General features: G+C 37.6%; 1 protein-coding gene across 1 annotated transcript; it reads right to left on the bottom strand.

Annotated features, from left to right (window-relative positions):
• Nucleotides 1-9,788: 9,788 nt before the first annotated feature.
• LOC112009764 (pentatricopeptide repeat-containing protein At5g48730, chloroplastic) lies at nt 9,789-12,557 on the bottom strand (the record flags this gene model as incomplete). Its single annotated transcript, XM_065780661.1, is given in 6 exon segments — nt 9,789-9,977; nt 9,980-10,427; nt 10,429-10,522; nt 10,917-11,070; nt 11,073-11,322; nt 12,060-12,557. Coding segments are annotated over 6 exon segments (1,558 nt in total), but the record flags the coding sequence as incomplete, so codon positions are not given.
• Nucleotides 12,558-13,598: the final 1,041 nt, after the last annotated feature.

Raw genomic sequence — 13,598 nt, 5'->3', positions numbered from 1 at the left:
TATATATATATTATTGCCTATTATATACTATATTAGATTATATATAACATTCTTTCTCTCAACAACACGGTAAAACTTTCACAAAAAAAAAAAAAAAAAAAGAACACGGTAAAACTTTAAACTTTTTTTTTTTTTTTGATACCAGACACAGCTTACAACACAAAATTTGGAGTTTATCTTGCTATCATATTAGCAAGTTCCCTGCATTCAGTTAGTACATAGTCTGAAGTTTTCAAAAAAAACACTGTAAGACTTTAAACTTGACAGCCACAAGTTTTATTTTTATTTTTTTTTAATGAAATCAATAGATAGCCACACGTTTAGAAGTCAAGGAACTTAAATTGTTGAAGTAGAGCAATAAGTTTATATAGCACATAGTTTCTCAAATGTCAAAAGAGAGACAACAGAATCAGTAAACCACTTAACAGTAACTAAACAAAGCGCGAGAGAGATATATACCAATGGTGCTGGCTTGGACTGGAGCTGGAGTTGAGAGGACGACATGTGGTGAGCAACTAGCGGTGCGAGTGCACAACACAGACACAGTAATATAGTTTAATTTGTTTGTTCGCTTTTTTATTTTTTAAATAATGATCTAGGATGATTTAGAATGTATTATCTGGGGTTTTTTGTATGTTAGTATTTAGATTTAGAGGGCCATGGATTGAAGGATTTACCAAATATATTGGGGTTTTTCTAAAACTATCAGGTTGAAGTTAAACAGAGAGAGGGGCAAAGATACAAACTTGATGGCTATGGTGGCTGATAGTGACGGCAACAAACAACGGTGGCTAGTCATGGGTGGGAAAGGGAGAAGAAAATTGGGGAGGATGTTTGGGGTTTTCAATATTTTTCTGGAAGAGATTTGTTTTCGTGTTTGATAGAAAACCTATAGACCATAGTCGGGTTTGTCAATGAAGAAAACTCAGAAACTAGTGATCTGAGTTCTTGAAGATTATCACCAGTTGAATCAGCCAAGAAACACAGATAACAGAGATGAAAAGCTTAAGAAAAGAAGAAAACAGTAAGAAGGCAAGAGAAGAACAGAACGAGAGAGACAGAGAGAATGAATTGATGAATCGTATTCAATTTCAGTGTTTTTACATAATGATTCACCTGTTCTCATTCAGGTATATTTATACAATTAAAACTACCTGGATGCTTAAGTTAAACCCCAAAATATCTGTAACTAAATTCCTGGAAATTAGGAAGTTTGTTAAGCCTAACTAACTGAATCTTTGCTTCTAATTACATAGATGAAAAACGCACCGTTTTATTAATGAGATCTTCACTTAAGCAAAACGACGCGTTTGGTGCACTGTCACTTAAATGAAACGATGCGTTTTGTTTAGAAAACAATATGCAGTCGTTTTTATGCTTCGTCTTCAACCTTCTTCTTTTCAGACTCAGACTTCGTTTTCCTTACTTCAACATCCCCCCTCAAACTGATGGGGGAACATTCAACCAGAAGTTTGGACCGATGAAGAAGAAATGAAGGCGCAGGAAGGGACTTAGTAAAGATGTCTGCAAAATTGTCACGGCCTGAAACAAACCCAATTTGTAATTGTTTCCGAAGAACTTTCTCACGAGTGAAGTGATAATCCACTTCAAGATGCTTTGTGCGAGAATGGAAAACAGGATTAGCAGAAAGAGCTATAGCCGAGATATTATCACACCAGATGACAGGAACGTGAGCCAGAAAAATGCGAAGTTCCTTGAACAGAATTCGAAGCCAAGCTAACTCAGCAGCAGTAGTTGCTAAAGCACGATACTCTGCTTCTGTAGATGAACGAGACACGGTGCTCTGTTTCTTAGCAGACCAGGAAATGAGATTAGGCCCAAGAAACACAAGTAGCCCTGTAGTAGACCTTCTGTCAGTAGGATCCCCAGCCCAGTCTGCATCTGAGAATGCAGAAAGAGTTAAAGGCCCAGGGGTAAAAGAAAGCCCAAAATGAAGGGTGCCCCTGATATAGCGAAGAACTCTCTTGGCTGCGTCAAAGTGAGTAGTAGTAGGATGACTCATGAACTGACACAATTGATGGACGCTGAAGGCAATATCTGGACGAGTGAATGTCAAATATTGAAGAGCACCCACCATGCTCCTGTACTGAGTTGGGTCAGAAAGAGGAACACCATCATGAGGGATCAAACGAGTTGAAGGACATGAAGGAGTCTTGGTTGGCTTGGAATTCTCCATATGAAACCGGTGAAGTACATCAGAGGCATACTTGGTCTGTGTTAGAGTGAGACCATGAGTGGATTTTGTAATTTGAATGCCCAAGAAATAGTTGAGAGGCCCCAAATCCTTGAGTTCAAACACTTAACCAAGAGCTGTAATGAGATTTTGAATTTGAGTGGAGTTATTTCCAGTAACAATTATGTCATCCACGTATAAAAGGAGATAAATGATGGTGTGAGCTGAGCAAAACACAAACAAAGAGCTGTCAGCCATGGAGGCAGTGAAGCCAAGATGAAGTAAGTGGAATGCAAATCGTTCAAACCAAGCTCTTGGTGCCTGTTTGAGACCATAGAGAGACTTGTGAAGTTTGCAGATATGATGTGGATGAACAGGATCCACATATCCAGGGGGTTGATGCATATAGACCTCTTCTTTGAGAATGCCATGAAGAAAGGCATTTGACACATCCAATTGTCTTAATTCCCATCTACAACTCACAACAATAGCCAAAACCAGTCTCACTGTTGCAGGCTTAACCACAGGACTGAAAGTTTCATGAAAATCCACACCAGCCTGTTGATGAAATCCTTTAGCTACAAGTCTGGCTTTGTATCGAGAAATGGAACCATCACTATTCAACTTAAGCTTGAACACCCATTTGCAGCCAACCAAGTTAACATGTGGAGGAGCAGGAACAAGAGACCATGTCTGCTGTCTCTGAAGAGCTTCAAACTCAGCAGCCATTGCCTCACACCACTTGGGATACTTAGAAGCAATTTTAAAGGAAGGGGGTTCTGTATAAGTATAATCAATAGTAGCCTTATAGCAGAGTTTGGGATTAGGTTTATTAATGCCATTCTTGGACCTAGTTTGCATAGGATGGGAATTAATTGCAGGAAGAGGTAAGGGCACAGATGGAGGAGAGTCATGGTGAGGAAGAGGTAAAGAAAAAGGAGCAGTGAGGGTGGAAACCTGGTCAGGAACATGGACAGAGGTAGTATTAGGTAATGGAAGATGAGGAGAATTAGAAAGTGGAGTAGGAATGGTGGCACGGGAGAGGGAAGAATCTGAATGATGTGTGGTTGAGGTGGAATGTGACAGATTAGGAGAGTGGGATGAATATTGGCCAAGTAGGGAGGACTGATTTGTAGATGGATTTGTGAAGTGAGATGGATAGAGACCAAGTAGGGAGGACTGATTGGTGGAGTGAAGATATAATTGATTTGACAACCAAGTAGGAACAATAGGAGTAAGATTAGTGGAGGACTCAGTTTGAACAGGTGATGCAGCAGGGAATTTGGACTCATAAAAAATGACATGTCTGGAAGTATACACTTGGTTTGTAAGAGGGTCAAGGCAAAGGTAACCTTTAGACTGAGAAGGATAGCCAATGAAAATGCACTCCCTAGTCCTAGGTTCAAGTTTATGAACTGTGTAAGACCTCAGATTAGGGTAACAAGCACAGCCAAAGGTTTTAAGATGGTTGATATCAGGGAAGGAAGAGTAAAGATTGAACCAAGGAGATTTCCAAGAAAGGACAGAAGTAGGGAGCAAATTGATCAAGGTAACAGCAGTCTGAGCTGCAAAAGACCAAAAGGAGTAATCCAAAGAGGATTGAGACAGAAGGGTAATAACAGTTTCTATGATGTGCCTGTGTTTTCTCTCAACAACTCCATTTTGTTGAGGAGTATGAGGGCAAGAAGTTTGATGAGAAATGCCATGATTGGCTAAGTAAGACTTAAATTCATTGGAAGTAAATTCACCCCCTCCATCAGACCTAAAGGTTTTGATTTTCAAAGAAAATTGAGTGGCAACCATAGCATTGAACTGAACAAACTTAGCAAAAGCTTCAGATTTGGACTTTAGGAAATAAATCCAACTAAACCTAGAGTAGTGATCAACAAATAAGATGTAATATTTGAAGCCATTGACAGATAGAGAAGGGGCAGGACCCCACAAATCAGAATGCACAAGTTCAAAAGGAACAGAAGCTTTAAATTCAGAATTTGGAAAAGGAATATTATGCATTTTACCATGTAAGCAATGAGTGCAAGTTGAAATCACAGGACTGATTTTATTTTGTACAGACTTGATATTTGGAAACAAGTGATTGAGAACTTGATCATTAGGATGACCAAGTCTCATATGCCAAAGGGACTTATTGAAATGAGAATGCTTAGAAGCATTATTACAGACTCTATGAATTGGAAAGGGCCGAGAACCATGATGAGGATAGATAGGGTAAACTCCCCCTTCACTCTTGCCCTGGTAGAGAATTTTCCCTGTGTCCAAGGCCTGGATGGAAATAATATTTTTATCAAAATAACACCAGCAGTGATTGTCATGGCAAATTTTGTAGACAGAAGCAAGGTTAGAGGCAATTGAGGGTACTCTAAGGACATTATTAAGTTGAATATGAGAGAAGGAGGATGGAATTAGAACAGTACCAGTATGAGTAATTGGTAAGTTTTGTCCATTACCAACAGTGAGGTGATCCTGAGTGGTGTATGGCTTAGGGAAGCTAAGCTGGTTGAGACTAGCAGTGACATGATCAGTTGCTCCACTGTCAGCAAGCCAAGGTTGATCTTGATTGAAATAAGCATTTGAGGCTGTGGCCATTGCTGCAAGCTTTGCAGGTGGATGCTTGCCTTGATAGGCATAATCCATTCTGTGATAACAATCTACAGCTATATGCCCAAGCTTTCCACAGATTTGGCATATAGGCCTATCTGATTTAGGACCACTCATACTGGATTGACCTTGCTGGAAGTGGTTGAAATGATTAAATTGAGAAAACTGACCAGTTGAGCCTCTGCCACCTCTTCCTCCTCTATTATTGAAGTTGAAGTTCCCACGGCCTCTACCCCTATTTTGGTTATGATTATAACCATTACCATTTGGCCTTTGACTAGTTGATGCTGCCATAGCAAAAATAGAATCTTTAACCTCCAAACCATCATTGAGAGACTCTTCTTCAGCATTTAACAAGGTTGAGAGTTCATCAAAACCAAGTTGAGTGCTCCTGGTTCTGATTGCTGATCTAAATGCATTGAACTCTTTAGGTAGTCCCTTAATTGCAATATGAAGCAATTCCTCATCATCCACAATAACTCCAACAGCCAATAATTTGTCTCTGACAACTTTAATTTTCTGCAGATACACATTCACAGACTCACTACCTTTCTTCAAATTATGAAGTTCACTCTTAAGGTTCATGATGTGAGACCTTGAGACTGAGGAAAATCTATTTCCCAACACCTTCCAGACTTCTATGGCAGTTGCACAACCAACAGTGAGTGCAAGCACAGACGGAGACAAAGTTGAACTTATAAAGGTAATTAGGGCATTTTCTTTTGATTTCCAAATCAAGAAATCTGGATTCACAATTGTAGTGTATGATCCAGATAAATCCTTGAGAAATTTCTCAGGAACCAGTTGAGGCTCTTCAAGCAACTCATACAGGGAATAGGTTTCAAGAACCATGGAAATTTGATGTTTCCATACAATATAGTTCGTATTGTCTAATTTTACTGTCATCATATTGGACATATTGGATAGAAGCAAAAGTGGCTGATTTACCAGATTTGATGACACTGAGGAAGTGGATGAAGATGATGCCATTGTTGAACTTGAGGCAGCCATAGTTGAAGATTGAGTAGCAGCAGCAGTAGTGTGCTCTGATACCATGAAGAAAACTCAGAAACTAGTGATCTGAGTTCTTGAAGATTATCACCAATTGAATCAGCAAAGAAATACAGATTACAGAGAAGAAAAGCTTAAGAAAAGAAGGAAACAGCAAGAAAGCAAGAGAAGAACAGAACGAGAGAGACAGAGAGAATGAATAGAAGAATTGTATTTCCAATTTCAGTGTTTTTACATAATGAATCACCTGTGCTCATTCAGGTATATATATACAATTAAAACTACCTGAATGCTTAAGTTAAACCCCAAAATATCTGAAACTAAATCCCTGGAAATTAGGAAGTTTGTTAAGCCTAACTAACTGAATCTTTGCTTCTAATTACATAGATGAAAACGCACCGTTTTATTAATGAAATCTTCTCTTAAGTAAAACGACGCGTTTGGTGCACGGTCACTTAAATGAAACGATGCGTTTTGTTTAGAAAACAATACGCAGTCGTTTTTAGGCTTCTTCTTCAACCTTCTTCTTTTCAGACTCAGACTTCGTCTTCCTTACTTCAACAGTATCCACATTTAATTTCATCAGATCATCACCCTTCCATATAATATTTCATATTTGCATGCCTTCTACAAAATTTCCCATACGGTCTTCACCCAAATAACTACGTTACAAATAAATAATAAATAAAACCACAACATTACAATTTATGTCCTTTTACTACAAATTTTACCAACCTCTTATCCATCAAATAGAAGCCTCTTATCCTTCAAATAGAAGCACTCCTTCTCTCCAAGTCATTACCATTACTTGTCTAAAAATATTTTACTAGATTTTCAAAAACCCAATGAAAAGAACCTTCAACATCCAATGCACACTATATGGAAATAGTCCAAACTACACCCACAAACATTAAAACATCTCTTAACCCGTGTCAAAGTCTTAAAACTTTTGAATTTGGACAATTTAACCTGTGTTTTCAATTTGAATTTGAGGTTCGGGTCAATTTAACCCATGATTTCAATTTAAAGAATGAAACTTATGAAGGATAGTTTCATACTAATCTTCTCTAAACGTCACGTGTTATACACGTGTCAAAGTTAACACCTAATTTAAGAATGGGGTGTAAAGTGCTAATTTTGGCTTCGTTTGATTTTCGCTCCGTCTGTTTTGAAGTAAAATATTTTCAAATCTAAAATATTATTAGGTGTTTGGTATGACAAGTAAAAATTTTCAAGTAAATCACTAAAATCGGTGGTTCAACCATTAAAAGTTAAAGCCCCTAGTGATGAAGATCCGATGACCAAAATGTCGTAATGGTGGCTTTGGCGAATAGACTACCAATTGCCGCCATCGAAGTGGTGTCTTCAATGACTAGACTACTAGCATTGGTGGCCGAAACAACAGCTTTGGTCATTAGAACGATGTCTTTGGTGATTGGACTGCCTACACTGGTCCTCAAAGCGGCTACTTTGACCCCCGAACATATGGCACTAAACCTCTGACATCAATCGTTGAAATGGAGGCTTCGACTACCTAGCCCACTGGACTTGTGGCCTAGCCACCAGATGGGGTGAGGGAAACCAAGATGTGTTTTTGTAAAATGTTTTACTAAAATTTTAAAAATAAAACTTTTTACAACTTGATAGGTTTTTTTTTTTTTTTTATTTTTTTTATTTTTTTTTTTTTATAAATTATAAAAGCTTAGGCCCGTATGGTGACAGGAATTTCTGGAAAAGGCGATTTGAAAGGAGAGAAAACTGCAGACTAAGATTTGGATGAAGTCTCAACTCCAGGGACAGGACATGGAAGAAAATGAAGCGACATCAGAAGAGGTTTTAGCCTTCTTGTGGAATGAGTGACAGAAAAAAAAGAGGGTGTGGGACCTAGTAATGATGATGCAATTTGGACATCCAAAATAGAGCATATTACATTAAAAAGAGGAGGAAAAAAGGGGGAAAAAAAAGAAGAACATAACAATTTATTCTTTGATTTGTAAAGCTGATATGATGTGATTGCAGATATATTGATATTTCGAATGAGTACTTAAGTAATGAATTACCATACTTTGACAGAACTTTCAATCACCTGATGTAAATTCAATATATTTTGGAAATTGAGATGCCAGTATATTAATCCATTGTGATTAGAATTTTTTTCCTGTGAGAAATGTGTAAGAATCCCATACAATACAAGTATATGAAAAATCCTACTCTTTATATTAAAAATATATATAATAAAATAATTTATTGATAAAAAAATAGTGGTTTGAATGCACAAAATGTGTATCAAACTACTCCCGAGGGATTAGAAACTTTTTTTGATAAATGCCTGAAGGATTACAAACTTAAGTTCAAAGAGTCAACAATTCTAGAAAATGACAAGGAATACAGCCAGGGGCAGTTATCCATCTGTGCAAACATCTCAACACAGATTTTTGGATGACATGATTAGGATGCTCAAGCCCTTCAAACATTCTAGGATTATGGTCACGCCAGATTGCCACCATAACACACAATGGAATCACCTTCCATATTAGCACTTCTGACACTGGAGTTCTCCTTGTCACTGTCTTTGGCATAATTGAAGAGGCTCCAAATAAGGCAAACACTTAAAGACCCAGTATCCCTAGTGACTAAGTGACTAAACAATGAAAAAGAAGATCATCAACTGATTCTCCACTATTCTTATAAGCAAAACAACTGATGTAGAACAGCGACATCAACACCAGTCCAGGATCAAGATATTCCTTTTCAAATCCTGCCCCTTCTCTAAACAAAACATATAACCATAGAAACAATGGAACCCGCTTTTTTTTTTATTCAATTATATTTTATATTTACTACTTTATTTTTTCAGCAAAAGTTTTCTTATTGCTAATTAAGCAGGTGAACTAAATTCATATGTATCAATATTACTCTTTTATAATGAAGATCTGTGCACTTATTTCCAAGCTCCATTAAGCTTTTCTATTCCCCTTATTTCACTTATGCTATTGTATAAGTATCAACACCGCTTCCAAAAAGGCCTCTTGGTCAACTTGCGATTATTCGGATAAATCTAGCTCATTGCCTTTCTTTTAAATCTCTTGATTCACAAAGTTGCACAATCCTTTTTACATTAACTCATTTCACCATTTTTTTTTAATTAAAATTTTTATGAGCAATTCATTAAATATAAAAAGGGCCATAAATTTTTATGAGCATTCATTAAAAAAAAAAAAAAATTTATCCCCCCAAAAAATCCTAGTGCTGGAAGTATACTAGAGAAACACTTGAAAAGAAATTCTAACATCTACAGCTCAAAAGGACCAAACTCCCACAAATTTTCGCAGGAAAAGCTTTTCACTTATTTCATCGTCTTTACCCAATTTTTATTTGAACCTGAGACCTTTTCAAACCCGCACTTTTCTTTTAGCAACTGAGCCAAGGCCTAAGGCATCACACACTTAATCTTCTTCGTTAGCATATCCATAGATCTACTTTTTCCAAACAATATTTTTAGCTCCATATCAAACATCATACTTATTTTCTTATTTAATTGCAGGATATCGCACAATTACTTTAATTAGGGAGTTGATTGCATGTTTTTAAGCCTGGGTGCAAGGGAAGTAACCCCAATAGTTTAAAGTGGTTTTCCACAATTAACTTAATTCTTAAGCGTTATGAATGTTAAGATTGCTACAAGTTACGGATGAAAAGAGAAATGGAAGATAGGTTCATGCTTTCTAAGGCACAATATCAGATGCAAGACAAGTTGAAAAACCAAAATTATCACAAGATATTGATTCTTTTTTTTTTTTTTTTTTTTTTTTTTTTTAAAATATACACATTCAAAAGTAAGATTCACTACTAAACAAAGAATATGTGATGTAAAAATAAGATTCACTACTAAACAAAGAATATGTGATGTAAAAATAAGATTCACTACTAAACAAGAATATGTATATACATCATGGGGAGGAATGACCTGTAAAACTTCCCTCATCGAAAGTCGGGCTTTCCCATATATGATTGAGTCCCTTCAGCATATCAATCAGATTTTGGAGCTCCTTAACATGGCTAGTCATCCCATTGATTGAATAAGCTTTAATCATGGTTCTATATGTAATCTTATCAGGCTTACATCCTTTCTGCTCCATCATGTCAAGAACTCCCTCATCTCTGCAAAGCATCCCATCCTACCATAAGCATCCACCAGGCAATTGAAAAACACAGTATCCAGTACCACATCTGAATTCTCAATATAACGCAAAACACCACCAATCTTTTCAGGTTTACCAGCTTGCCCATAAGCCCTTACTAGCGAGCAAAGTGTAACACAGCTTGGCTTAATCCTCTCTGACCGCATTAGCCTAAACAAATATTCCATTTGTTTTAAATCTCCAGCCTTCCCAAATGCATCTATCACCACATTGTAGGTAACGATCGTCCAAGAGTAATGGTATTTCTGCATGTATTCCATCACAGCACTCATTTTCTCATACTCTCCTGCTTTTCCATAGGAATCTAGTAGAATATTGAAGGTTCGAATGTTTGGTTGGACCCCAGCACTCTGAAATTTCTCATAGCACTTCTCCATTGTTTCTGTTTGCCTGCTGCTACCTACCAAAGGCTCTGAGCGTGGAGTTCATGGTCCAAACATCAGGTTCACAGTTCTTCTCATGGAGCATTTCCACAAGGGTCGATTCCATCTCTGAAAACCTTTTAGGAAGTAGAAAGAATAAATTACTGCTCTGAGAGTGAAGCATAATATCAAGCTCCATCTGGTTGCAAAGAATATTAGACGGAAACAAAGTGAACTGAAACAAAGCCAACATCATTCTCAAATTTGGTTTAGTGGGCAATTTATAGGAATAGTGGAAGTGATGGCTGCTATCCATCCACCTTTTCTCTGCCCATTTAAAGAAATAGAAAAAAACTGAAAAGTAAAAAGAGACCATTTTAATATACTGCTTAGTCCTTCTTGCTCTCTTTCTTGATGCTCAGATGATGGTTGATATACTTAAATTTATATTAACTCGGTTCCCTTAGTTTCTTGGCAACCAGATGGCACATACAAAATTCAGAAAAAGGGTTAGAAGAAATTGCCACATACTTTCTGGCCTTCCCATAGGCATCGATTAGGGTATTGTATGTGACGGTGTTTGGTCTGATTCCCTGAGTTGTCATGTCAGAAAGCAGAGCCTGCACTTTGTCAAAGGCAAAATACTCTAAACATGATTTTATGAGGATTGAGTAAGTCTGCACATCGGCTGACAATCAGGAGTATTCTTCATCTGCTCGAGGAGGGAAAATGCTTTGTCAAAGAGACCACTCCTACCGTAGGCAGATAAGAGAGCAGTGTATGCTTCATGGTTCACAAGACAACCTTCATCAATCATGGCTTGAAAAAGTTCATCAGCTTTTTGAGGTTGCTTACATTTTCCAAGCATCACAATTAACTTAATGTACACTCCAGGATTGGGCCTGTACCACAGCTGCTCACGTAGTAGTTCAAACACCTGAAGATAAGAAAAGAAACCATAATCATGAGAGGAAACCCTGGTAAGACTATTAGACTACTTGTCTTCTAATTTGTAGAATTCAGATTGTTGTGCAAAAAGTGGCTTTGAACATGTATGAATACAGCATGGATAGGATAACTTCCTATGTCACAGGTTCCCGTCTGGGAATCCGCCTCTCCCAAAAAGAGAAGAAAAAAGGGCATAAGGCTGACTAACAAATCACCTCTTCCAGGCCCTGCAAAAGGGAGAGTTTTGTGCACAACCCTTTTAGATTGTTGTGCAAAATACCATCCAAAATAAGAAACCACTCAACACATGGCAAACCTGAAAATAGTTTCTTCTAGCTTTTTAAGCTTATTTTAATGGGTCCCCTTATTTGTAAAGTAATTTCAGCAATATTAAAATGCATCCAAACATACTTAGAATTCAAATATTTTCTACAGGCGCACTTGTATTTTTCATTTTCCAGTAACATTCATTCTTCAATTTCCCCTATTCTGTTAATGGAAAATATTGTAAACAAAAACAGAACCGAGTTACCGAAATCCAAAGTGGAGACGTACTTAGAATTCATTTTCTTAGCAAACAAACAGAACCCAGTTGCCCAAATCGAAAAAAAAAAAGTTAGCTAAATATTTTGAATAGAATCAAATCAAATTGAACTCCAAAGTCCAAAAGTAAAGAAACCTATTTTCCAACATATATATATAGAGTTTGAAAGTGAAATAGAGGACCTTGAGAGCAGAGTCAGGACGCAAAGCCTTGATTCGCTCGTGAAGGGCTTCAAGAACAGTCCTGGGAAGAAGCTTTTTAGAATTGGTGGGACCCCTCTTCTTCTCAATGAGTGCTTTGGTAGCCTCTCTCCTGAGTATAATTGAGATTGCTTTCCTCGAAGCTATCTTACTGTTCACTTCCTCTTTTCTCTCCTTGGCTTCTCGCTTCTTTAGCTTCTCAATGTCTATCATCACTTTTCTTTGGGTTTGGCTTCTCTCTGGGACTGTTAAAGCATTTGGCTTATCATCTGGGATAGCAGCAGCAGCAGCATTAGAAGAAGAGGGTGGTGGTTTTGTGGTGAGTCGGCGACTGAAGGAAGGTGGGAATGGGTGGGTGGGGGTGGAGGACAGAGAGAGAGAGAGTGAGAGTGAGAGTGAGGCCATGGTCGTCTCGTTTGTAGCCTCGCACTACAATCACAGTTAAATGGAGAGAACATATGTAGGGAACGGCTCAGGAGACAGTGGTGAGGAGAAGTAGAGGGCTGAGAAAATAAGAGAATTTTTGGCTTTTTTTCTAACCGTTGGATAACATTCAGGGTTAATTGTACAAATCCGCCAAAGCTATTGGGTGCATCCACTTTGTAACCAAGCTATAATAATTTGCAATTAACACCCTAATTTGCAGGTAAACTGTGATTAAACTTGTAAAATAATTTTCATTAACCATAAAATCATTTATAAAAAGTTGTGATGATGCGTTGAAATCATCAGTGAGTTGTAGGCTTTGAAGTGCTCCAATGGATACCTGTAGAATAGGAACAAATGAACCAAACAGAAAGTACTGGTATGGTACTGGCTAAAAACGCTCCGAATGTCAAGTTAGTGAATGAGAAATCTCTAAGAACTTTATAGTGAGAGAACTAGGGATTTCCTGTGCACCTGAGAAAAGTGGAGGTCGGGTGCTTATATAGCAGTTGGTGGTAAATCAAGATCCCTTGAGAGTGTGGATTTTTTCCTTATAGGGAAAATATGGTATTAGGGTTTTCAAGATTGTAGGGTGTTTTTCCATAGGAAGGAGATATGATTTCGTAGTAGGTTCACCTTGCATGGTTCGCAAGATGTTTCTTTATATAGATTTTTGTGAGGACCAAGTAAAGCCACGCTAGACCTGTCGGCTTTCTATTCATCCTATCTGTCTTCCATATGCCCATCCGATGCTTTTACCCGTCGGGTTTAAGTGCAGCCCCATTGCTTCTTATACCAGTGTCCTAGACCATCCATCTACTCCTGGGGGACTGATGAGCTCGTAGGCGTCATTAGTTCAGTTTGTAAGACGGGCCTAAGCTTTTATAATTTATAAAAAAAAAAAAATAAAAAAAATAAAAAAAAAAAAAAAACCTATCAAGTTGTAAAAAGTTTTATTTTTAAAATTTTAGTAAAACATTTTACAAAAACACATCTTGGTTTCCCTCACCCCATCTGGTGGCTAGGCCACAAGTCCAGTGGGCTAGGTAGTCGAAGCCTCCATTTCAACGATTGATGTCAGAGGTTTAGTGCCAT

The sequence above is a fragment of the Quercus suber genome, unplaced genomic scaffold (genome assembly GCF_002906115.3).
Source record: "Quercus suber isolate HL8 unplaced genomic scaffold, Cork oak 2.0 scaffold_243, whole genome shotgun sequence".
Taxonomy (NCBI): Eukaryota; Viridiplantae; Streptophyta; class Magnoliopsida; order Fagales; family Fagaceae; genus Quercus; species Quercus suber.
This window is presented reverse-complemented; position numbering and strand designations above follow the sequence as displayed.